Genomic DNA, 25,703 nt, shown 5'->3' on the forward strand with positions numbered 1-25,703 from the left:
CCCCCCCCCCCCCCAAGATAAAATGGACAACAGTTCTCTGGAGAGAATCAGAATTTGACACTTCACCTTTCTCGCCGCACGGGGGTGCTCTTGATGAAAAAAACGCTTGAGCCCAAGTGCCACAGAAATCCACACCCGGGTGCTCTTCATTGTTTGTCAGAGGTTTCTTCGCATTCTATTTTAATAATTTTTTTCCTAGGAGAGTTCGTCGGGGTTACTTTTTTTGGACTTTCTTGCCTTTTTTCAGGAGCAGCTTGTTCTTCACAAAGCCTCGCTTCCTCTTGGCCGTCTGAAAGGAGCAAATACAACGCGGAAGAAGAATTTGTTAAATGAACAGAGAGCCTCAAAGTGTCAATAGGAACGCTCTTTGGATGCATAAATGCACATTGGAGCGCTTTGTACCTTTTTGGACGTGTACTTCTGTTTGGGCACCACGCTGCGAGGCTTGCGGTCGAGCGGCTCCCTGTTGCCAAGGTTCTTGACCTTGTAGATCCTGACCAGCCAGTGCTCGGAGGTGAAGGCCTCCTCCAGGTGCTTGAATTTGATATCCTTGTTCCCGATCTCGGCGTTGCGCGTCCGGTCGAAGCCCGGCGGCGTTCGAAAGTCCAGCTGGGAGGTTGGGGAAGGGGGACAGGGGTAGTAAAATGTCAGAAGAAACACAGCTTCCTGGGGCAAAATAATGATAATGATAAAAGCTTATTAAGCAACCCGTCTCGACAAGAAGCAGAGTAAGATTTAGAGGAGTCTTGCAGAAAGGCAGCAACATACGGACGCTTGCAAACCTTCAGGGGAACTTGAAAAGGCTTTGAGGTCATTTTGTCTTGACAAAAGCTGCGCAAAGGCTGCAGGTTGCTGGGCAAGATCCCATTTTGGTCGGGAAATAAGAATCAGCGTGCCCTGGGGCATGATCTCATGATTCTCACGGAATTGGGTGGAAAAGTCTTGATGACAAACACCAATCATCTATCTTTGCCTGTGACGTATAGTGACAGGCACCACATTTACTCTTCCGCTAGATGGAAGGCCCACAACATCTGCATCCATTTTGGTGACATTTTTGCTGTCGGAATTTTGTTTTTCCCCAGGATGGAAACAGACCAAGAAAAGATTCGGCAGGCTGAGGTTTTTAAGTCCCTTTGCAAAGTGTTTTTTTTTTTTGCACTTTGCGCCAAGCTCGTCGGCACTATTCTCAGGTGCCTTTGCCTACTCCCCCCCAGTACCAAAAGAACAAGGCATCAGAAAAACAACAACCCTAAAATCTTTCCTACCCACAATCCTGTCACAGCACGCGGACTCCCGAGACACCTGCCGAATACCTTTCAACCAGTCAGTCAGCTCCCGCGACTGCTCGTTACCGCAGACAAAGCAGCATACCAACACAGCAACGGTGCACCCAACTCGTTCCGAGATAACGAGACTTGTGTGAACCCCCCCCCCCCACCCTCTACACACAAACGCGACTCATTAACTGAGCCCCCTGAAGGGGATCAGAGCGCCAGGTGGAAATATCGAGGGATTCTAACCAGACCCCGCCTGCCCTCAAGAGGCGCAACTCAACAAATAACTGGAGTATGTTGTCGTGGCGGTGCAAAACGAAGAGGTCCGTCCGTTCGCTCGCTCCAACTCGGCGCTCGGCTCACCTGCATTTCGCCAAATCGATAGTAGGACATCTTGTACATGAGGCAGTTGAGCAGAGTGGGTGAACCGGCCTTGTCCACTCTGAACTCTCCCTGAGGGGTGAAGTAGTCACTTTCCTGGAAGATATTAGAAAGGGGGAAAAAAGATGATTTATTGCTTGTATGTTTGTCAGGATTTTTCGAGGCCAAGGACCAAAATATTGTAAGATTAAAAAAACAAAAACAAAAAACAGAAGTACAGTTATCCCCGACTATATTGCAGTTGGAGCTAATCTGATTTCCAATTTGAAAACGTCCCGTCATTTGACTCCAGTTTTAATTTGCATTTTATTTCAAAGTAAGACCATTAGGACAAATACACGACAAAGCATTGCCATCTTCCTACTGCACTGTTTGTGTCGTGGCCTCGAGGAAGATACAAAGTATGGGTGTACAAAAACGATGAGGCACGACTTGAAGACAGAATCTTACACTCAGGGGGGGGGGGGGGTGGAGGGGGGTTGGAAGCTGCACTTGGGTTTTATTGGAGGCGAGTGTTTAATGGAATCATCCAGACTGGGCGCTTTGTGAAAGGATCACGTGCTAAGACAGAGCCGTGTAGACGGATAAGTAGCTGGGAGAAGCCATTTGAAGGCGGAAGAGGCACACGACTGCAACCTTTCCGCCAAGGAGGCGGCGGCGCAATATATATTCGAGTCAAGACGATAAATACTCAAGCTGCATTTCTAAAAAGAGCCCCTTTTCTTTTCTGCCACTTCCAATCATTCCTTTTCATGTCAAAGTGACGCCAAAAAGCATCGATGACAGTTTACCAATAAAAGCAGCTTTCCAATGGTTGCTACTTCCTCTTTCAAAGTGTAACTATCTTTTATACTCGATCTAGCGCCTCAGAGTGGTCATTGGTTCCTCTTGGTATTCAGCTAGCTTAAGTAGCTACCAGTCGACGCTTTGCTGGAATGGGGTGGGGGGCGGGGGGGTGCCATAGTGGTGATGTAGCTGCCGGGTACATTTAAAGAGATTACAGCCATTTAAACTGATTATTGTTGCTCAGCTGGTACGTCTTCGACGTCTTTGTGGTGTTCGGGGGTTTGAGTCGCCGCACTCGATTATTGGCCGCGTTGAAACCCGCTCGACGATTCCGTCGCAGCTATCAACAAAAGCCAGTTTGTGCTAATTTGCTTGTCCTCCTTCCTCTCATCGATGTGCTGCGCCGTTTTGGAGGCCTGCCGATAAAAATTGGTCGACGGGCGAGCTGCTGCCACTTACCCTGATGTCCTTTGGGTGCTCCCCTTCCGCTATCCTCACCATCCACAGGAACTTGTTGATGTCGTCGCCCGAGTAGCCGATGACGCCGCCGAAAATAATCAGCACGTAGTCCACGTCCAGGGACCGCATGATTTTGTAGGCTGCGCTTTCATTGGAAGACATGGCCTTGCCCACCTAAAGGGTGGCAAAACTCACTTTTAAGCGATTGGAAATGTAACCTCGTCTATCGCTAGTGCAGTGTGGAAAAATAACTCGAAGGGCAACTTGCCGCACCCTGCGGTAAACCGAAGCCCGATTTGTGGGTGAATGACTGTCGTGTAAAAGCTCTGTACGGGTAAGCAAAGAAGTCATGTGCTTTGTCTATATTTTCCGGCAAAGGCCGTTAGTACAGATTTGCGATGCAGCTTCGCGCTCAAAGTTTTACCATCACATTCAGGGGGAGGAAAAAACAAAACAAAACATCTGTGGTTGCTAACTAGACACAAACACTTGCCAGTCTTGGACGCATGCAGGCTTTAATCTCGGCAGTTGGCTGCATCCTTGCGGGCGAAACTTTTTTTTTTTTTTTTATGACGCTTGTAAAGTTTTGCCTCTGTGCTTTGCGAGAGGAAGCGCCTCCATAACCATTCGCTGTCGCAGTCAAAAGTTGAAGGAAAGCTCAAATAAAAGGCGACAGAATCACGGGCACGGGGTCGCAAGCGGAGCGGTTAGCCGGGAGTCAATTACGCCCTCTCGCGCGCCGCGATTTTTATTTGCGGAGAACAGATGAGGGAGCTGGCAGGCGGCAAAGGGGCAGTCAAAGAGCAGATGGCGTTTTCAACGTTAAACATTTTTTTTTTAAAATCAACACCGCCACCCTCCTACAGTACGCGGCAGCAATTAACTGGAGTGTCCTTAAATTAAAACGCTTAAGAAAACAACATTAATTGGGCTTTTCGGGAGAGAGTGGTTAGAATTGGCAATTTTAATTTAAAAAAAAAATCTTATAAATGAATCACTGCGGAGCTTGATGATCATCCGTGGCTGGTGGGAGAGATCATTTCTTTCTGTGCGTGCATCAAAAACGAGAGTGCAACATGGCGAGAATGTGAACGCGCTCAATTTGAGGCCAAAGAGCTCACCAGCGCGATGTGACTGTTGTTCCACGTGTTGTTGTCGACGAGCGTCGTCCTGTTGGCCATCCCCGCAATTTGATACCCGTAGTCCCACCACGACATGACGCGCGCGTGCTCGTCCGTGTTCTGCCTCAGCCAGTAGTAGGCCTCCCTGAAGTCGTCCAGGATGTTACGTGACCTGACAAGACAAAAAAGGGAAGTCGTCAAAGAAACGCCGGGCCCACTTGGGCGCATTTCCTCACGGAGCCGACGTTGCTATTTGAGCGAGTACCGTATGCCGTCCCCTTAACTCATCCAGTACTGGCCAATTCTAGAGCAAGTCTGAAAAGACGTTTAAAAACGTCTTTGGGAGTGAATGAGTTAATGATAAGGAGCCCCGATGTCAATTCAGGAAAAAAATATATACATACAGTATATATATATAAAATACACCGGTTACGCACTATAGGAGCACGGCAACTTCACGACACCTCGCTGCGTGTGTTTGGAAAGTTTGAAGCGAGCGCCACGCCGAAGATGGGCAATGACAAAAGCGCATTTATGTGACCTAGAAACTCGGAAGTCGCCATATCAAAGCGTGCGCTGTCACGCATGCATCAATATTTCAACAAAATGCTGTATGAAATATGCATGTCTTGCTGCTCTTTGTGGGAGCCTTCCACTCCCCCATGTCAGAACTACGACCGATTTAGCTCCTTAAGCTCTTCTTACCGCCATTGTCAAATTACGGCAAGGGGCGCGTCAATGTGTGTGTGCGCGTAGCTCCTACCCGTCGTGGTTGTAAGAGGCCAGCACCACACTGGGGCTGGAGTAAGCGTTGCTGGTGACCCAGGTGCAGTGGACGGCAAACATCATCAGGAGCATCAACATCAGCATGGTGACGATGGACTTGATGTTTGGACCCAGGCCTTCTTCCGCTTTCTCCTGCTCGGACACGTGCTTGCGTACCTTGCCAGCCTGGGAAACAAAGACGTTTCAAGAACGAGAATAAGAACGCCGCCGTTCGTCTAGTCAGGCTTTGGACTGTCCGGAATGGATCTCAACCTACAAGCGATTTCATTCCAATTCCATTGGCCCGGTTGCTGCAAATGGGATATTCACTTTGGAAAAAATATCGATGTACACGTGGTGCTAAGCTTGGCACTCCACGTTTCGTCCGGGGATTGTAAACAAAGAATAAAGCATATCGAACCAGTCATCCATCGCGCACGCGCACGCTTGGGGAAGGAGTGGAAAGAGTATCAAAGAGCTGCTGTTGAATCACGGCTGAATCACAGGTTAGCCGAAATGGCTCCAAAAATATTGGTGGGATGCGGAGATGAAAGATGAACGTCTGCCAGCCTTCCTGGAGTTGCTTGCGTTGCAATATTGGGCGTCAGGAGGCAAGCGTGCCGTTTCAAGCGTTCACGGGACGCGAAAACAGCCATATCAGAGGGAAATGGGGGCATAAAAAAAAAATAGAGGCTGAAATTGTTATCAAGCACTGGGACCTGCGAGGTAAATCCAGCTCGCGGTGGTGTCATGCACCACAAAAAAAAAAACTCCATCAGTCCAGCACAACTTGACAACGCTCCCACCCATACCTTATCGTAGAGATTGCCCGAATTCCTCTTGTCGTCCTCGTCGCTGCTGTCTTCGGCCGGGGGTTTCTCCCGCTTGGTGTCATCTCCCATGTAGTGTTCGAAGACGCTGGAGAAAGCCACGGCCGACAGCATGCACACCACCGGCGTCAGCGTCAGCATGAGACGCACCATCACGCCGGCGAAGTACACTGCGCTGATGGCGTACAGGGCCACTGGCGGCAAGAAGGAAAAAAAATAAAAATAAAAAAACAGCCACAGGCTCAGCTAATCAGTCTTTTCTCGTTGTGCACATGACACACCCTGAATAGAAAGCGCGGCGGTGGCTTTTTGTCCTTGAAAAGCACCGACCGGGTTCAACAAGTGAGGGGCCGATCAATAGCAATAATTGGCTGAGTGAGTTGTCGGAGAAACTGACCGCTGAAGGACTTTTCTATCGCCTAAAGGTTCTCTGGCCTTGATCTCGACAGGGCTGGCCGATTCTTTTACCTCAAAAGCTTGTAATATGTTTCGACGGTGAGTCCCCTGGTATCCTTCGGGGTGCATATTTTGAGAGGCCAGCCGGACTGCTGCCTATTCACAAGAATAATTTTCTGGTATATTATATATTTTCACGAGTTTTTTTCCCCAGTATGATGTACGGATTCTTTTGTCATTAACAGAAGTTTCTCTCTGTATAATACAGTACTGTATTGCTCAATGAATGCAAACACCGGGTCAGACAATTAGCAAGGCCCCGCTTCATTTCATAATGTGCAAAAATAATAATAAATCCATGGGGGGATTTTGGAGCTGGTGGACAGCCATTTATGACTATTTTATCCCAGCCACACTCAACACACTTCTTTAAGAATATATATATTTTTTAATCTGAATGAAGGCACTTCATTGTGACGCTCCTGAATAATATGAAAGTGTCAGCATTCACTTTGTGCAGCAGCGCATTTGGCTTCACAAGTACTTCTGTGCTCCAATCAATTCAGCCTTCCGTTTCTATAATTCAAGTTCTGACTTCTGTTGAAAGGCTGATCACGTCATTTATATTGTCATAGACAGCATGTTCTCGAGGGGGAGGAAAAAAAAAAAAGGACAGCTACTGAGATGGACGTAGGACCACCAGTTTACATATGGTGTCCCTCAAGGCATGGAGTTTGGTCCCCTTCATTTATTTCATGACTATCCATCAGGTGATAAAATATGCCAAACACGCCACCCCCAATTCAAGTCAGCCCAAACTGACTTACCAAACACTCGCTCATCATTTATGTTCTTGATGCAGAACCAGAGGCCCGCCGGAAACGTGCACACTAGGATGTGAAGGTCGAAGAAGAAGGAGACCCACGTTGTCGGCTGGTGCTCCGACACCGATGCGATAATGGGAATGTGGATCTTGGCGTAGCTAAGGGCAAATTTGGAAGGACAGACGTGAGAAATTTGACAAATTCCGTCGTAAATTCTCCAGAATAATAGAGTGGAAAGATCTTGTAACATGAAGATATATCAACATGCTGGGTTAGGCTCTTCCTTTGGGTTTCTTGCTCTCTGTTCATTCATTACGGCCTTTTACGATACAAGTTGAGAAGTTTTTAGTCATTACAATGGGGGGGGGGGGGGGGGGGGAAATTTGCATCAGCCTCTAAAGGAAAAAAATGTGACACGGCGTCAATCAGCGACTAGGGGCGGGAACCGAATGTCACACACGTCTGTCATTTGGAGATGACAGGATGCGTGTTGCTATGCCTCTCTCATCATGGCAGAAAAACACACCCAAAAGTCCCAGGGCAAAGACCCCCCCCCCCAAAAAAAACCCGAAGGCCGCAATAACATGACACCTTGATGTCCACTAGGGGGCCGCAAAATATCATGGGCGAGTTTGAGATCCCTGCTCTTTTGACATGACCTCACCTTCTCCCCTTTTTAACGGAACATGAGCAGTGTTGTTCAACTCCCCAGTTGTTCAGCACACATTCGCAGAACTTACCCAGTGTCCCAGAGCGAGTAGAAACGCCCGCTCCATGGAGCGATGTATCCTGAGGAAAGGAAAAAAATCATAATTTGGAAGTTGTAATTGTGAAAATATACTGTATATAGTGCTACACTATTGTGCAAGTGGTCAGAATGTTGCGGCCGGTCACGTTGGAACGTCCCGGTTGACACAAGGCAAGAGGCGGCGTCCGCGCTGGGCGGATCAGCGAGCGGCAGGGCTGACATCAAGAGATTTTGATCGCCTTTGAATTCCGACTGCCAAGTTGGCTGGCGGCTTGCCGTCCCTCTGGCCAAATATGACTTCGACCGGCTTGCAGTTTGTACTCTGGCTCAATCGGGAGCATGATGCCCTGTGGCCAAGTTCCATTTCCAAAAGTCCGCGCGCTCTCCAATAGCAGAAAACAAGCACCTGCCACTTTTAGACACCTCGCAGGGATCGGTCATGAATTGTTTTTTTTTTTTTTTTCATCACGGGATGTCTGAAACGCTGTATTTACCTGCCCAAACGTCGACAAATCTCAAACGTGCAAATCACAGAATCATTTTTTTCCTGAGCAACAAAGCGTGGTTCGGCACACTTACTGAATTCGGCACCTTGAGTGAAAAGCCGCCTAATGCTTTCAATGAATTGAGTGTGCTGCGATTTTGATCCTTGGGAGTGTATTGACAGTCGCGTGACACATACGTTACGCAGCAGGAAGTACAATTTTAAAATGAGTCCAACTGATTTATGTCTCTTAGGCATCCATGTGATGCAACCAACATTTGCAAGCAACATTTGTGTCCTATTTTAAACCAACGAACCACTGTGCTATATATTTATGCTGGGAAAAAATGGGGGGTGGGGGGGGTTAGGAAAGCTCATGTTTGATCATCGGTCTCCTGATTGTAAGAATGTGGCGACAGTAGTCGTCTTGACAACTTCATGAATGCAATTCTCTTATTTAGAAACATAAGAGGAAGCGTTTAAGCTGCAAATTAGGCACAAGGCATTTCAGATGTGCATACCTATTGGGAGCTTTGATCTGGAATACATTACAGCTCAGAAATGTTGCTGGAGGGGCGGGGGGCGTAGGTGTGCACAACCAACACCCATGCAAGACCACACAAACGAGCTGCGCTGCATATTGCAAAATGCAACGTTTTGCCCATTTGAAAACGGTGACTCATTTGGTTCCATCTCTTCATAATACAACTATTCAAAATGACACTTTTTTTTCTGGACAGAATAAAATTTGGAGAGTTACAAAAAAAAAAAAAAAAGCACTCCGTGGTTCGTGCTGATGAGTGTTGAAAAGCCACACACGACCAGCAGTAGATATAAAAACACACACCTTGGCTAAAAGTGGTCCAACTACAGCAATTGATTATAAACAGGGTGACATGAAGCCCACTTTAATGATCCACAGAAGAATCCAATGTGTTTTATCGCTTGAACGGCTGAAAACTTATGCCGCTTGTTGCCACTGGGGGCCGGTGATTTGGGCTGATATTGAATGGCGTGCTCCCAAAACGGCAAATCAACTCTCATTCGCGAACATGGAATGAAATGTCATGAAATGTTTACGCTCACCAAAAAGCACTTCCTCAGCAGGATTTTTTTTTTTAAAACAGCATTGAAATGCTCGCGCAAATTCAAATGAAGTAAAAAAACAGCACAAGGAAGCATGAAAAGTTGGTGGCTCGGCTAACCACGAAACCAGAGCGCAGCTGCACATCAGAGAAGAAAATATGAACCAGCAGGACAATGTTAAAAACTGCCTACTTGTGTGTATATATATTAATAATACAAAACACTGAATGTGAGCCGAGCGTGGGCGTCGAGAATAAAACTCGGTGCGATATAACGCATTTCACATTTGATATTTGCTGAAGGGAGCGGAATCCTGCACAAGCCTTTGCGGCATCATCCCCATCATCCTTGAACTGTAAATTGCGCCGCGCAAAAACAAACAAACTGGGACAGATTTTGAGAGCAATTGGCAAGACATCCAGACTTTTGTTTTTTCCTCTCCTCCATTCTTTTGTCACACCACCACAAAAAGGGCCGATGCAAAGGGGGAAAAAAATGTGATGACAACCATAAAACCGGGAAAAGAATTTCTTATGACGTCCAGGTAGCTCAAAGTATCTGCCCTGGCTGCTCGGTAAAAGATGACAACAATAACAACATCGTCAAAAAAAACAAAACAACCCCACCCCCCCCAAAAAAAACACGAGCACATCTGTACAGAGCTACAGATCAAATGCGCTCCTCGTTCATACCGTAACCGGACGTCGCAAGCATACCTGTGTACGTGAGATATATCACGGTGAGGAAGACCACGCCGGCGGCGAGCGAAACGCCGAGGAAGAAGAGCGTCTGGAATTCTTGTCTGGTCAGTCTGTCTCTCAAATATTGCAGGAAGGCATACGCTTGGAGTAGTGCAAACACACCTGTGAGAAAGGGGGGTGGGGAAGAAAAAAAAAAATCTGACAACTTTCAAATGTCTTTGTCAAACTAAATCGCGACTGAGTTTTATATTTTGCCATTCATCGTCCCGTTTTGACGTCTGGCGAATTCCATTCCAGCATTCTTTGCAGCTTCTTTGACCAACCCGCGACAACCTTCAACCGCGCAAGCGCAGATCGCACCCTTTTCGCAGCGAAGCCCCTGAAGGTTTCTTGGAAAGCAGCCACGGTGCTAAAATTCTACGCCACCCTCCCGCGTGCCTTGGGATGGGGGGATGGGGGGTGCACCGTCCCAACAAATCTACGGCTCAGTCACTCTCCTATCGTCTCCCGTGGTGCTTGCTAAATGCCACCACCAGATGTTCTGAGCAGCTGCTACACAGGCAACAAAATAGATGCGGGAAGAGGTAGCCGGAAAAAAAAAAAGCGTACTGGCAGATAGATTTGGGGTTGAATTGTTCAGAGACTTTTCGGATGCTGTTTGCGGGCAGCGGATGTAAGATTCCCATTGTTGGCGACTTAACTCAAGACTATGCATTTATTCTTTGAATTCCCTATCGCCACCATTAACATGCATCAACTTCCATAAAAAAAAAAAAGAAGTAAACATGGTCCTTGTATTAACCTTTTAAAAGCACAAACCAAACATCATAAAATAGGGCTGATTCAGCAGCATTACGCCGCTTTCAAATCAACGGTGTCATTAAATCTAAGTAAGGAGGCCATTAAGGGAGAGCAGGGTAGTAGATTAGATCAGGACCATTAATCGGATATTTAGAACGCTACGGTACACATAAATGCATGTTGGCAGTGTAAAAAGTCACAGAGAGCACTTAAATTTGAAAAGAATATTGCTTTGGTGGTGTACCTTGAACACGTGAGGTGGTGGCAAATTGTGATCTCTCTCTCCCCTCCCCCCATGCCCCTCCCGACATGCGCAAATGTTGCACTTTAAATGTTGCACCGATAAAGTATCAGTTGCAGTTGGCCAGTAATTTTTTTTCCTCACACAAGGTGTTCTACTATATATATTTACATAATTAACACTTTGCAGTACATACAAATATGCCCCTAGATGGGTGGAACTTTGTCATAGCCTTTGTCTGAACAATCCACCTATAATTAAAATCATTGGAATACTTAAGCTTAAAAAAAAAAAAAAAAAAAAAAAAAAAAAAGACCTACACATACCTGTACTGGCAAAACGACTCGCGAGTACTTACTTCTTTGCTGTCGGCAATCCGTTGATGCGCCGGCAAAGCGGGCTGCTTTGTCAGGGAATCTTGCGAAACGCGCCTCGCTTGGAACGGCTGCGTGTGCTTGCACAAAACTCGACGGGCCTCGAAACATTGCCGCTAACGCACAAATTTGGTATTCGGCTATCGTGGACGTTTTGTCGTTGATTTTCCTTTTTATCGTGCTACGCGATCGTCAAGAGTACAACGCTTCTCATTGGCCGAGACAGACGTTGACGTCTTATGGTAATGCGGATTGGCTAGGTTATTTCTTTGTTTTGTTTTTTAGGGATTTGGCACCTGCACTCCCCATCCGAAAATGAAAAAGTCCATCCGACTTACCGGCGGCAGCCATATGCTCACTGGTCCTGATGGGCTGGAAGCCGACAAACGGAATCTGCATTGATAGTACAAGACCAACAATGTAGAAGGTGCTGTAAGCTGTAGAGAGATAAGCACATGGGGTGGGGGTGGGGGGGAGTATAAACTATCAAACCACAAGCTCATCCTCCCAAGGGACATCAATGGCACACATTTCAACAAATGTAGACTCAAGTCTACTTTAACCCTTTGAGGGACAGCGGTCACTACAGTGGACAGCTTCTCGTGTTGTCAGGTGACATGTAATGAAGGTTTGATGATCACAAATACTAAAAATACTAATAAATATACTAATACTAAAAAAAACAACAAAAAAACAACGAAAAAGCTAAACGACACGAGGGGGGCAGGTGGTAGCATTTCTTTGAGAAAGCATGGCCAGCTGCTTATGAATGTCAATTTGAAATTTGAACATCTGGTAGAAGGAGATTCACCTCCTTATTTTAAATTCCCATGTCAATCCAAGTGTAAGCATCAGGTCACCCCCCACCCCCGGCAACGCCTTCGTCGGGTCAACGCGTGCGCCATACCGATGTAGACTCGTCGGCTGTAACGTTGCATCAGCAGCAGCACAAACACGTGGAGGGGAATCAGGTTGATGATGAACACGTAGCCTCCCCATGCCGACACCTGGAAGACACAAATCCACATGCGTCTGCTTTCATTTCGTTTGAACGCGTGTTGGTACTGCAAAAAAGGCTTGGAAGAAATAAAAGGTCCGCGGGAAGCACCTTACAGCTGCACCGGTTGTCAACGCTCGATATAAATCAAGCTGTGTTGTGTTCCCTTTAGCGTAGCTCCATCTAGTGGATGCGTAATGCAACTGCTACCACTACTCTTTGCGCCGTATAATGCGGTGCGCCAGATATATGAAAACAGTTTGAAAATGGGCGTTACATTGAAGGGGCACCTTATTAGTGCGGGAAAAAAAAACTATTTCAGACACCATCTGCAGGATTTGCATCGAACACAACTGACAAAAGCGTACAAAGCAAGAATTCGGGCTTCTTGCTCTCAGTCGATGAGCCTTTGAGTCACGTTACCGTTGCGAGTGACAAGTACGTCCCCCTCTGTGTGTTCAAATACGGTCAGTTTTCTATTTTGTCACAAATAGACACTTTTGGCCAGTCCCCATGGTGTGCGTTATTTCTACAAATCAAGTGTTACAGTTTGATCTCCCGTCAGGGCCTTGGTGTTAATTAGCAAATTTGAGCCAATTAAATGATTGGCTAGCTGACATGATTATGTCTCGATGGCATAATACAAAGTAGCACCTTCTCACTAGACTAGCACAAAGACTCCATATCCAAGTCAAACGCATCAACTAATGACACACCAAACTACCTCCACGAGAAAACATAAAAATTGATCTTGAGCCGAGTTAGCCTGCGGCTCTGAGGAGCGTGACGAGCTCACGCAGTGACATCACATCGCGGCGCAGCATCTCAAGCGTTCCGCGACACACACAAATCGAATCTGCCCTTTAAATGGTGATTAGATCCAATCGCTGGGTATCCGCAGAGTCCCGCCCGAGGGCCGATTCCCAACACACGACGCTGTAAGAAACGTGGTTGGAAAAGCCCAACAACGTGGCCTCTGAGCCCAAGGGGAACAGCTCGGGGGCAAGAATCGCATAGCGACTGGGGCAAAGTCTTTTATGCTTAAATCGCGCTCTTAAGTTCACACTCGGCTCATCTGCTGACGGGGCCATGCTCAAGAGGAGACAGCCAACATGGCAGGCAAAAAAATAAAGAAAATGTGCATGGTAAGATGATATATTTTTGTGCTACTGTACACTTCACCCTAAGCATCCTATCAGTTTCACTTTCCCCATTTAAAAAATAAAATCATACCTTTAAACTAAGGGGGGCGCGTGACCTCTGTCGCCGGAAGTTGTTAGCGGTTAGCAGTCTGCAATTGCAGCTTGCGATCAGAGCTGTTGCGATGTCACTCTTTTTTTTTTTTCCCCCCCAGAAGTATTCTCATTCAAAGTTTGTTTCATCTGCAATTCACCGAAGGCACTGGCAAAAAACGGCAATCTGGAGCGTCAGGAGAATCATTTTAAAACGGTACATGTGAGCTACGACCGTGATATTCGTGCCGTTAGCAATTTGCAAAAGTGCGCCCCCGTGCCTCCGCGTTAGGTCTCTCACCAAGGGAGGCCGTGATTTCCTTTTTCCACAAATGGACTTGATTTGTTGTTTTGTTCGGGTTCGGGGCCGTTACAGCTGGGTGGGCGTGTGCTTACGCGTGCACATGCGGTCACAGTCGATTGCGGGAGATCATAAAAGGTGGGGGCACCCCTGCTTTAGACAGAGGGATCATGAAAACACATGACTTGAATAACGAGCAGGCTGTTGCGCATCAAGCTTCTCCTCCACCCTCGCATGCCAGCAACTGTGAAAAGCAGAATTTTTGCACAGCCATTAGCATGGTTATGGTCGCTCCGGTCCATCGGGGGAAGCCTGCTGCTTTGATGATCCCTTTCCTTATCTCGCTCTTCTTATCGCATTTCCTCCGAAGAGGCTGATATCAAGACCGGGGATCTTGTTCCATCTTTGCGCATGTCACATTCGGTTACGCCACGTATTAAGTGCAAATGGCCACACGTCAACATAGGGTGGTGGGATTGTAACTAAAAAAAAAAAGCATCTCAAAGAGTTGATGCTGTGCTTTTGCTTCATGATCAAAAGCTTTTTTTGGTTGTTGCTAGGGCAACTGTATCAACAACAGTGGGAGGGCTGCGGATAAAGTACACACTTATTACCAATTCATAGCACGCATGATGGAGACGAGCAAATCTCACAAAAAAATAAAATAAAATGGAAACAGGAATTTATGTGTCTCATGTCCAAAAAGAAATCATTCTTACGCTACATGTCTTGCCACACACTCAAATTTCTCCTTTCAATTGATTCTGTCGTACTCGTCTTGAGATCGGTCCGATCTATCAAAGCGGCCCCTTTTGGACGCCGTGAAGCGGTGGGGTCGATGAAGCCGGACAGTTGTGTTTTTGTTTCGTTGGATGCCTTGCTTTCTGCGAGCTGGAAAAATCCAGCCAGAGATATTACCAGGAAGTGCCCCCACCACGCCCCCATCAAAAAGGCAGACACGCCCCCTTTCAGAAATCTGCACACAATTTGTCACGAAAGGGAAAAGGGCCCTGGGATAATCCCTTTATCGCTTCTCTTGCCGGACGTTTGGTGGGGGGAAGCAGGATTTTTTTTTTCTTCATGAATTTTTTCATCAGCAAGCATCGGCCGACTGCGTGAGACTGAAAAGGAGAAACTCCCGCGACTGTCATTCTGACCTGCCTCGAGTTCATTGAGCTGAAAAACAACTTTTTCTAAAAGTTCAAGAGACTCTCCGCAAAGATTAAACCCAAGGCACAGTTTGTGACCGGGTTTGGTTGCACAAACAGCAGCAGTAATCATGGGATTAAAAAAAAATAAAAAATAAAATTCCCAGCTGTAGCCATGGGGTCAAAACGTCTGCAACGCGATATTCGCGCGGAACGCTACTTACCATATAAAAATAGCAGAGGCAACAGCCAATTGTCCAAAACACAGAGCCTGTCTTCACAGATTTCACCTGGAGAAAGACGAATAGATTAGAAGAGGCGTTAGCCACATCGCCAGAAGCCGAAGCTCAAGATCCCAAACGGAGAGAAGCCAACGAGCAAAAAATGTCCAAAACGCTAAAAAGCACGAGAAACATCCGGTGGTGATGTAAAACCTGACACGTTCGTAGGAGCCGCCTTGCCGCGTCACGAAAGTTCTCCTCCGCTATTCCAAAAGGTCGTGTTATTGTGAGGGTGTGCTGTTAACCGGGCCGCCAGGTGGTCAGCATGGAAACCCAGCAGGCCTTTTTAAGACCTCTGATGTATAATTCATCATCTGAGGGAGGCCATACAACATTAAAATGAGGGGCCCATTTTTTTGGGCTACGTTTGCAGAAACTGAACAAACGACTGAGAAGATCCTCTTCTGGGATTTTATTTTATTTTTTAAAGCAACAGGTTGATGGGACACAAACAAAAACAACCCCCCCACAAAAAACTGCATATTGCAATTGAATAAAAAAAAAATAGATGATGAAACAATTGCAACTGCCTGCCGACTAGTTCATTTTGCCCCAAGTCAGACAGGATACGCAAGAGTGACAATCAAAGGGATAGAAAGGAGATTGATGGATGAAAAAAAATAATAATAATAATAATAAAAAATTGGGATTGATGTAAGGGCACATTCATGGAAGTCAAACCAAGACAATGTGCATGTGAGCCCACTCGCCAACTGGGTACAGCTGGATTGAATGCTCATTTTTATTCATCTGGCCTCGAGTGGTTTCTTCTCCTCTCATTCTTGTTTTAACCCTTTCATGCACCCTGTAACCCGATAACATGATACGCTGTCCACTGTAGTGACCGCTGTCCCTGAAAGGAGACATTGCTGTATAAAACTTTCTTTCCTACAGTAACACTCTGCCTCCTCACATTTTAATGAACCAATTAAAAATAAAATGAAGCACACGTACCCAGAGGTAGTACGTGAACTGCAGGGCAAAGATGGCAATGCCCTCATTGTCAAAGGAGCCGGCCACCGAGCGGGAGATGTAGCCGGGGACGATGGCGATGAAGCAGGCCGCCAGCAGCCCGGCGCCCTGGTTCCACAGCTCCCGCGTCAGCAGGAAGGTGGAGATCGCCGTGAGACCGCTGAACACCGGCGCCAGAAAGACGCACACGTCGCGGATGTGGACCGTAATGTGAAGCAAGTTGAGCACGTAGTGGATGAGTCCCGCAGTCACCATTAAACCGGGATAGACCTGCGGAGGCGGGCACGGAGTTTTAAATGCCGATTTAATGAAGGGGGTACATTATTTATCAATGTGTCTCAGTAAGCATTCATTGAGCGAGTTTCTGTTTTAAAAAACAAACGAAAAAAAAGAACGAAACGTACTGCACAAAAGCTTTGCTCATTGTCCCGAGTCCGCCGTGGTTTGGTGTATTGCTTCTATTGTGCTCTTTTTGGACGGCCGCATTCAAGAGTCACTTCTTTCTTATCTGTAGTTTCCGGGGAACGCATATCTGGCAGGTCTCCTCGGCGGAATGCATGATGGGTGCGAGTGAAATGGAAATACGATGGATTGGTCCCGGAAAAAAAAAAAGTCGACTGTCACGGTAGGTGATAAAGGCTCCATCTATTTGCTAAATGGCGTAACCACCTGAGTGCTAGCAGGCTTAATGTTATCATAAACAATTCATGAGAACAGACCCCCCCAATTCCCCCCGAAAAAAAAAAAGGCTGCGACTATGACAGGGGGTGGCAGCATTGTCAGGATGTGAAAAGTGCAGCGCCGGCCGGCGCTGTCGGAATGCCAATTAACGATGAAGATGCGCCCCGGTTAGAAAAAGATAAGAAACGTAATTATTGTACTCAAGCTAAAGTAATGGGTTGAGGGTAAAAGTAAAAAGGTCTTAATGGTGTCGGAATCGACTGTGCGGATTTAGGTGGTCATAGCGCAAGGAGAGACGCGTCAAGTAAAAATCAAACGCAGGTAATACAACCTGCACATTCGGCTCGCCGTGGATCACTTCACAGCCTCTGTCGGAAGTCACATGGCGGAATACGGGTTTGAATGCTTGAATGTTTGAATGCGACGGGTCAAAACGCACGCCGCTTGAAGCAAATCAAATTTTTTTTTTTTTTGTAGTGAGCTCCGAATTCACCGTTCACATGACACAGAGACAAAGAAGAGACGCAAAATGAAAACCAGCGTGGCATTTTTTTAAACTCATTCAGTACCAGCCAATTCTAGACCATGTCTGAAAAGACGTTTAAAAACGTCTTTGGGAGTGAATGAGTTAATATATGGGAAAGGAGAACAGGCCAAGTTCAAAGCCGAAGGATCGCTTGTGTTTTGGAGAATAATGGGAGATATCAGACAAATGGCAAAGATCTCCCACCAATTAGCTTTGCTGTGCAGCAATTTGACCAGCCCGAAGCACAATTAGCTCATCTCTGAATTTATTGCAAGGCTGAGGAGCATGTTATTCATACCGTTTTTTTAAAAATGCATCCATCCATCACTAAGAGTAGTCTATGGATGCCAAAGTTGGCAGAGGGACTTACTGTGCCGCCGACAATCCTTCCCAACGGGTACCAGGCCCTTTCGTCAAACCAGTTGAGAAACTCGTAGAAACCATTGGTTGCCAGATGATGCGTCGATCTGTAGTTGAACCTAACGGAGACACAAAAATATGGTTAAGTCACAGTTTCATCTTTGTCGCCGCTTGTCAAATTGCTGTCAGCTGACAGACCCCTCCCCCCCAAAAAAAACTTTTGGAAAAAGAATCCATCTTAAATTTTGTCCAGGTAATGCTAACAACAATCCACCGTACGCGATGGTGGACACACACACACACAAAAAATGCAGCAATTTAAACAAACACAAATAAAAATCGGGAACAAAAAGATACACCGGGGTGTTTATTCTCAAAGTGCTTGAGTGAAAATGAAGGGGTTGGGGTTGAGTCAAGCGCCGGAATAAAACGTCGCAGACTGCTGCCACAAAGAGGGAAGTACACGCTGCGGCTAGTCGGTCTTTATGACGCGTTCGTTTAAAATTTTTTTTTTTTATTTTAAATACCAGTAGTAAGAAAAAACTGACAGTGACTGTGAGTAGACTAAATTACGTTCCACCATTCCTTGACATTTTCCGTTTTGACGTGGTGATATTCCAGATAAAGACTGAACAATAATCCTCGACAAGAACAGAAAAGAAAACGGTAGCCCCTCAAGTACACACTCGGGACTCCAAGGAACCGTGATTCCATTTCATTGACGACTCCTTTTCGGTGGCGATGTCGAGGCACGGCACAACCGAAGCAAGCTTAACTGTCATGATCATTTCCTCTTAGGGAGGTAGACTTTCGGTTCTAAATGCAAATAGGAATTTTTTTTGGGACCATTTGTAATGACTATTTTCCCAAGATATTGTTGTCAAGGTGACAAAAGATGAGCTTTGTGGGGGCGTGCGTCTTAGACTTTAAGCATTGAGTAGAACTTATGTGCCGTGCGTTTGGACTGGTGCTCGTTAGTAATAAGAATTTCTGCACAGACAAGCGGTTCAACGATTGAATTTTTTTCCTCTGTATCAATATTGTTGCTGTTGTTAGGCACCTTGAAGTAGTGAGCTTGATCCAAGATGAAGGATTTGCCTGGGTCCAATGTCTGATTTAAATGAGATAAGACCGTAATCCTAACCTCTGACAACAAAACGCAAACAACTTTATGACTGTGCAGGGACTGCAACAGCATTCGGAGTGGTGCTGAACATGCGACTGGACAGTGTTGCGAGCCACCTTATGTCATCCTCCTACTCGGCTACATGAGGAGGAGGATTGGAATGTTTTCTCTTTTAAGATGCAACAATTAGCGTTCCCATTTTAAGTCTGTAACTGTCATAGAAAGTATATTCACGCAACCAATTACTTTGCAAAAAAAAATTTAAAAAGAAATTGTGGTTCATACCGGAAGCCGCTCACAAAATTCACGCAAAAGGCTCATGCGGCCTCGGAAAAAGGTGTATGTATGTCTAAAAAACAAGACAGGTATATCCACATACCTGTTTCACGATTTACAGCATTTCAGAGTTATAAACAGCCCCCTGAGTGCACGTTTAACTCCGACGATGCCCCTAAATTTCACATTCCTCATCTAGACAAGTGCAAATATAACTAATTGGGAGATAATATTTTTTTTAAATACTAATAATATTAATCTATTGTTACCATCAAGCGAAAATAAGATAAGGCACTGGGGCGAACTAGGCAGCAGAGAACAGCATTAAATCACCCAGAATTTGATTAATGACTGACACTAAACGGTCTTGCAAACACAAAAGAACAAACAGAAGCTGCTCTATTTACCTATTCAGCAGTGACAGTGACGCCTTTTGACGACAAGAATCTTTATTACCATGTGTCATGATGACCTCATCGTCGTAGTATACTATATATATTGACGTTTTTTAGAACAGTACAGGCGGATGATAGAAAAAAAAAAAAACTAAACTAAAGCTACCGGGGCATACAACTGACATTAAAAAAAGTGGGGTTATTGCTGATCATGATGGCTTTGCTACGTACTGCAAAGTCATGAAGAGACCACGTGAAATATACCGCCGCCCCGATGGACTGCACATCAGCGCGAACACCGTCAAGACACTGAAACCTTCGCGGCCTCTCTGCGAACTGAATCATTAAGACGTTCTGCTAAATCACAAATGAATGTTGGTCCAAAGCCGCTGTAGCTGCATCAAGAGGCAGAGCAGCCAGCAGAGACCAATAATTAACTGGACCACGGTGGCTATTTCCATTATCATTATGTCCTGAAGACACGCTGCCGCTGGCGCTTCATCTACGCAACTAGAATAAGACGGGAGGGCAACGCTCTTACACAGTGATGCGGGAGTTCAACATTTATATTTCTCTAATTTGGGTCAATATGAATGAAAATTTGTTCCGTTTAGGGCCCGTCAAATAATTGGCCAAAATCAAAATGGCAGCAATTGCTACTGCTTTTACCTTTAAGGGGTCAACCATTATTCCAGCAGTTGTACACAAATAAATTATACAATAGAAATATATTGAAATGTTTTAAGTCTTTGTTTTTAATGGTGCTTTTGTGAGAGGACAAAGAGAACTTGGTGGCTTGTGGTTGTCCTTGTTGCCAGCCTGCGCAGGTAAAGAGTTTAGAGGGCAGATTACATCAGTGTCAATACTGCTTTTTTTTTTGCGGTAATTGACACACTGTCGAAACAAGTTTAGCTCGCACTACTATATCACAAAACACCAGCTTTAATAGTTAACTTTTGTCCATACATAAGCAAGTTAGCTTAGCTCAGTGTATGCAGCTGCAATGTGATGGCTTCAAGGGGAAATCAACCGGAAAATGTTCTTTCCAGTACGTTCCATGCACCTGCACTAGTCTAAACGCAACATTCTGATTAATATTGCATTTGGGGAAGAAGAGTTGAAGTAACAATTTTTAGCCATCTGACGCGGCGGCCATTTTGCCACTGTCTGTCAACTGAAAAAGACAACAACCCAACTGAGCCAGAACAATTTGGTCAACTGTCTTGGTTAGTGTGTGAGGAATATCTCATATTAAAAACTAATTAAACCACATTACGGTAAATTCAAACCATGCTCTGTCTTTTTTGTTGTTGTTGGAACTCGGACAAGAAATGTGGTCCCATTGCATGAAACCCCCAAGCGGAAATCGTTTGATGTAGCAGCCGTTATCCACGTAATTTAATGAGCAACCAAGCAGAATACAGATAAGTCCAAAGGGGCTTTTCCCTCGTCTTTGTAAAAACACAAAATTACACTATTATAACCGTGACTCAGCATGCATAATTTAGTGGAGGAAAAAGGACGGTGATTTGTTTAGTGGGGGGCAAAATTCTTGTGCTTCATGGAGCATCGGATAGTCTACCAATTATATCATCCCAGTTATTGGTGGGGGGGGGGGGGGGGGGGGGTTCCCCACATTTAAGGGCTTTGGTGGCACGGATGAAGGATCGCTCATGGCTTAACGGATGACACTATAAAGTGTATGCTCCGCTCTTCATCAGGCTGAGGAAACCCAAATTAATCTCAGCGCCCAGAGAATTTCCTTTCGCTGTGACAGAGAGCTTACAGTGGAGATTTTTTTTTGAAAGGTCCTAGCGGAGCACAGCGGTTCAATTTAATATAAATTCTCCATCCATCTTAAAACGCAACAGGCGTTACATTGACATGACATTGAAAAAAAGCTAAACCACATTCATTCACAACCTTCTGGATGTTAAAATGAAGGCCTTCGAAAAATCATTGATGCCCGGACTCAATGGAATACAATGAATTCTAATTCAGTTACTGATTTGGCCCGGAACATGTAACGGGGGGGGGGGGGGGGGATCATTGTTTTCCAAAGTAAATAGGATACCGTTGTGGTTCGGTCGCGTCCAAAATCAAGTTTCGCCAGCTTCAACGTAATTTATTGAATTTCATCAGGAACCGAATCGCTGGTTAGACCAGAACAGTCAGAAGAAAGAATGGCCTTTGTTCACAATAATTGCTCATTGTATTGATAAAATGTTATGGGTATATTAAAAACAAAAACAAACATTGCAGAATTTACTGTGGTGCCCAGCATCCAGAGGTGTCAGAAAGGACCGGAGCCATGTCAGTTTTTTAATTGCATGTCTTAGGTTGGATTTTGTCAAGGATTAATTTCAACAAAGACCCTCAAAAAATTTAAAAAAATAAATTTTAAACAATGACATTTCTATGGCACCATCTATAGAACCTCCCTCGGATTGGATGCCTGACAGGTATGAAATCCTCCGACGATTCTTCCACAATTCCCCACCCCCTGCCTTTGCTTGAAATGTAGCGGTGGTCTCCCAAGGAGCTAGGTGCATGCTGACACCTGTCAGTTTGCCCTGATTCAAGCCCTTCATTCTTCCATACTTCCACACTCGCGACGCTGTGACAAGGAGGAGACGACATTCAGGAATCTCCAAACGTGTTAGATACCTACAATTCTTATCCAATGATTAGCTGCGAAAAACGTTTCTCAGGTTGAACCTGAAATATCACATATCCAATTAAATACAGGTTGAACATGATTTGAAAATCATTGGGCTCTGCTTGAGTGGAATTCTTTGGACTGAAATTTAAAACGTGTCATGACGGTGTGCTATGTGTAGAATTGTGAGGGGAAAATGACATTGATCCTTTTGATACAAGTCGGCCACAAAACGAGCTAGACCGTAGACAGACTGTAAATGAAGAATTCAGCGCTTGACAAAAGTAGGAGCCCAATCCAGTCGCAACACTTCACTTTTTCCACATCAATCAATAAAACAGCCGTTCTGTGCTATACAACCTGTAAAAAAAATGCCAAAGGTGTCACACCATGTTAAAAATGTGCGGGTGGGCTTCTCTGTGATGTGACGAGCATAACTAAAGATGAATGAACAGCGAGTGGATTTTCAATCCACTTACTTGATTGACCTGACAAAAATCTGAACGACCATTTTTCACCATTACATTTGCAATTTCATTGTTTTGGAGCCCAGAGAACATACATTAGTCTGACTCCTTGTTGGCTGCTCGCAGCCTGCCAGCAAATCCAATCAATGTGTGCGTTTTTGTGACTATCTCAAATAAACATTGGTAAATGGTTGTCATGCGCACTTCCACGAGAATATTTTGGGTGGGGGACATCTAACAATAATTGATGACAGAGACTAATGAGTGAATGCTGCAAAAATATTATCCCCCCGGAATTTGTTCACATGGAATGTTTTTTAATGACTATTACTATCGATCGCTGGTATACTATTTGCAGGACTTTCAAACAATCCTACAGTAAAAACATATACAGTCAAACCTCGGTTTTCAACCAATTCGGTTTTCGACCAAAAATTTCGAGATTTTTATGCCTCGGATGACGAACAAATTTCGGTTCTCGTACAAACTGAGCGCACTTGAATGCACCATTTGACTCCTCTCGCCTTCCTTACACGAGGAAGTGACGCTTCCTCGTGTTGATTTCCATTGTGAGCAGACGTGTTCCGTAAACATTTTTATTTTTAAAAGAGTGTGGTTTCGGTTTTCGAACAATTTCGGTTTTCGAACAGCCTTCTGGAACGGATTATGGACGAAAACCGAGGTTTGACTGTATATAAAAGTTCCTGTTGATTTTATTGACAGATTTATAATGAGGCAAAAAAAAGTACCAACTCTCACTATGAAGTGTTGCAAAATACTCTGGTGACCACCCAGGTGCTATGTGGGAAGCCGCTAATGAGAGAAAGGAGCCTCTGACCAGTATTTAACACGCCGCAACAATGTTAAGGTCAATGCTCGGAGCTAATTCCAAGCTCTAAGTAAAAACGGACAGACTCTTAACAACATACTTAGCCGGTCCACCGTTAAGCTTTCAAAAGGGTACCATACACCAGTGACAGGATGAAAATAGCAGAACCGGAACTTGCTGACGAGTAGTGCTAACACAAGTACACTATCGTAGATGCTCAGAACAACATGGTTCAAGTAAACGTATTACAAATATATATTTATAATATTAAGTGTAAAGTAATGTCGCCTATAGTATGCTTTCATATAAATTATCCCTGTGGCAATTATTTTTTGTACAGAATAAATAGTTAAAATGTTGCCTGCATTTCAAAAGTCACGACTAACCCGTCAACAATTGTCCAGTGGATTCACTTCTTGGGCACTCAAACACACAAGGAAGTACAATACGACGAACCTATTTTCTTCCACGTTACAGACCAAAATCAGTAATCGTATATTTTTGCATTTTTTGCGATGTTGATTTTAAATTGAAATTATTTTTAAATTTGCGACCGCATAGAGGAAGTCGGTTCTACGCACGACCCACGTGACCAAAGTGGACTGAATACAGTACTGCTTTGTGATGACAGGTCACACAATAGGCCATCTGCTTCCGGGTTACAAACCGCCCGCAATGGTGACTAGCACCAGCGAAAATGTCAACGAAACCGCTGTATCCCCAGATGCGTTTATCATTCCGCGGTATAATTACCAACAAATTAAATGTTACGATAAGAGTGCATCCCTGCGGCACAACAGCAATTATCAATCAGAATAGTCGCGGCTGTCGCGAATTCTTGCCACATTGTGCAACGTCATATCCTTTTCGATTGCACTGAAACTCTCGAAAGGAAGAAAACAAACACTCGTTCATTTCTCAAGGTGATCTATAACTCCCATTTGAGTAAAATGCAGTTCTGGTGGGACTCAACGAGTGTTGAAGACTGCCAATTCAGCACGAGACAAGTAGTCAAACTAGCCCGGCTGGCTGCATAAGACTCCAAGCGTCATGTTTAAATGTCAACGCTCCTCGGACAAACCAAACGGCCAGACCTTGACATGAGTATCGAACGCCCCCCCCCCCCCCCCCCCCCGAGATCTGAAGGAAATGCTTCCTTTGGGCAAAATAATGATCCATCACTCTCAACCATTCAAACAGGACATTAATGTAACAAGGAATTGTGTGCGTGTTTTTAACAAATAATGACAAAAACCAATACAATGTGTTGACTAGCTTGGACTTACCACGGGTCGAACTCGTGGATGATGCTCTCGAACCGAATCACGGCGAAAAGTCTGGAGCTGAATCCTGCGAGGCAGGCCAGAAAGAGAATGCTAAACGAGAGTAACGACTGCCACCCCGCCGGCTGTGTCAGTCCGCCCGACAGGCCTCCTCTGCCGCCCGCTGCACCCGCGGCGCCGGCTCGGCTATTCCCGTGTACCGAGCTGCCGGCATTCGCGGACGCTTTGTGCTTGCCGTCGCTGACTGCGTGGTGCTCCGCCATTTCTGCGCGTGGTGTCGGTCGATTTGCTAGAGTCCCCTCCAGCCAAAACTACCGAATCTCCCTCCGCTCCGCGCTGTTCTACGTTCTCTTGGTTTCCTCCCTGGCCGCCGCCTACCTAGGAATTTATCAATGTTTTTAAAACGAGAACGGGACTGGTGGCCGTTACATTGCGTGATGCACACGCCTGCGACGCACCGAAACCGCAACAGTGAATCCACACGACTCTCCACACTAGAGCACCGGTGGAAAGAGGAAGAAGAGACGCGATGGGCGGGGTTACCGGAAGCCGTCGCGGCCTGTTAAAAATCGACAGGTATTATAAGGCGGGGCTCCGTATTGTTTAACCAATAGGAGAAGAGTATTGAGTAAATTGACAGAATCAACACACCAATTGAAACGGAGTCGAATTTAGCGTTGACAGCTAACTTTGAGGATTTTCAATTTGTGTCAATGTGGCGCTGGCTGTGAATGAAGACGTTCTTTTTCACATAAAGAAAGTAAGAGTTTTTTTCGGGTGGGGGTGTATTTGCAAGCAAAGCCTTAACAGTCATATTAAAATAAAAGCTCTCTCCCGCCGTACAACTGTGGTGCCCTTGTGCTCTAGATTGGATTGGTCATTAAGATTGATGATGT

The 25,703-nt window shown here is 45.4% G+C and overlaps 1 protein-coding gene across 1 annotated transcript; it reads right to left on the reverse strand.

The window, feature by feature from the left end:
* On the reverse strand, positions 1-25,325 carry stt3b (STT3 oligosaccharyltransferase complex catalytic subunit B). The gene is made up of 16 exons (XM_086136509.1): positions 24,811-25,325; positions 17,783-17,891; positions 16,188-16,475; positions 15,177-15,242; positions 12,182-12,281; positions 11,613-11,711; positions 9,874-10,020; positions 7,580-7,628; positions 6,843-6,997; positions 5,602-5,813; positions 4,788-4,975; positions 4,025-4,196; positions 2,904-3,077; positions 1,641-1,754; positions 403-609; positions 1-289 (listed from the first exon to the last, which is right to left on the reverse strand). The coding sequence occupies exons 1-16, from the start codon at positions 25,068-25,070 to the stop codon at positions 215-217; spliced, it is 2,415 nt and encodes an 804-aa protein (XP_085992635.1). The 5' UTR covers positions 25,071-25,325; the 3' UTR covers positions 1-214.
* Between the last annotated feature and the right edge of the window lie 378 nt (positions 25,326-25,703).

This window comes from Hippocampus guttulatus, chromosome 18 (assembly GCF_054856545.1).
Source record: "Hippocampus guttulatus isolate MCC_2025c chromosome 18, RoL_Hgut_1.0, whole genome shotgun sequence".
Taxonomy (NCBI): domain Eukaryota; kingdom Metazoa; phylum Chordata; class Actinopteri; order Syngnathiformes; family Syngnathidae; genus Hippocampus; species Hippocampus guttulatus.

What these genes read in the sequence shown, in the direction of transcription:
- stt3b (XM_086136509.1), bottom strand. Translation starts at nt 25,070, where the DNA reads ATGGCGGAGCACCACGCAGTCAGCGACGGCAAGCACAAAGCGTCCGCG. An exon ending in CAGCCGACGAGTCTACATCG is followed by an intron (nt 11,712 to 12,181) that starts GTATGGCGCACG and finishes ATCTCTCTACAG; the next exon opens with CTTACAGCACCTTCTACATT. An exon ending in TACTCGCTCTGGGACACTGG is followed by an intron (nt 6,998 to 7,579) that starts GTAAGTTCTGCG and finishes ATTTGCCCTTAG; the next exon opens with CTACGCCAAGATCCACATTC.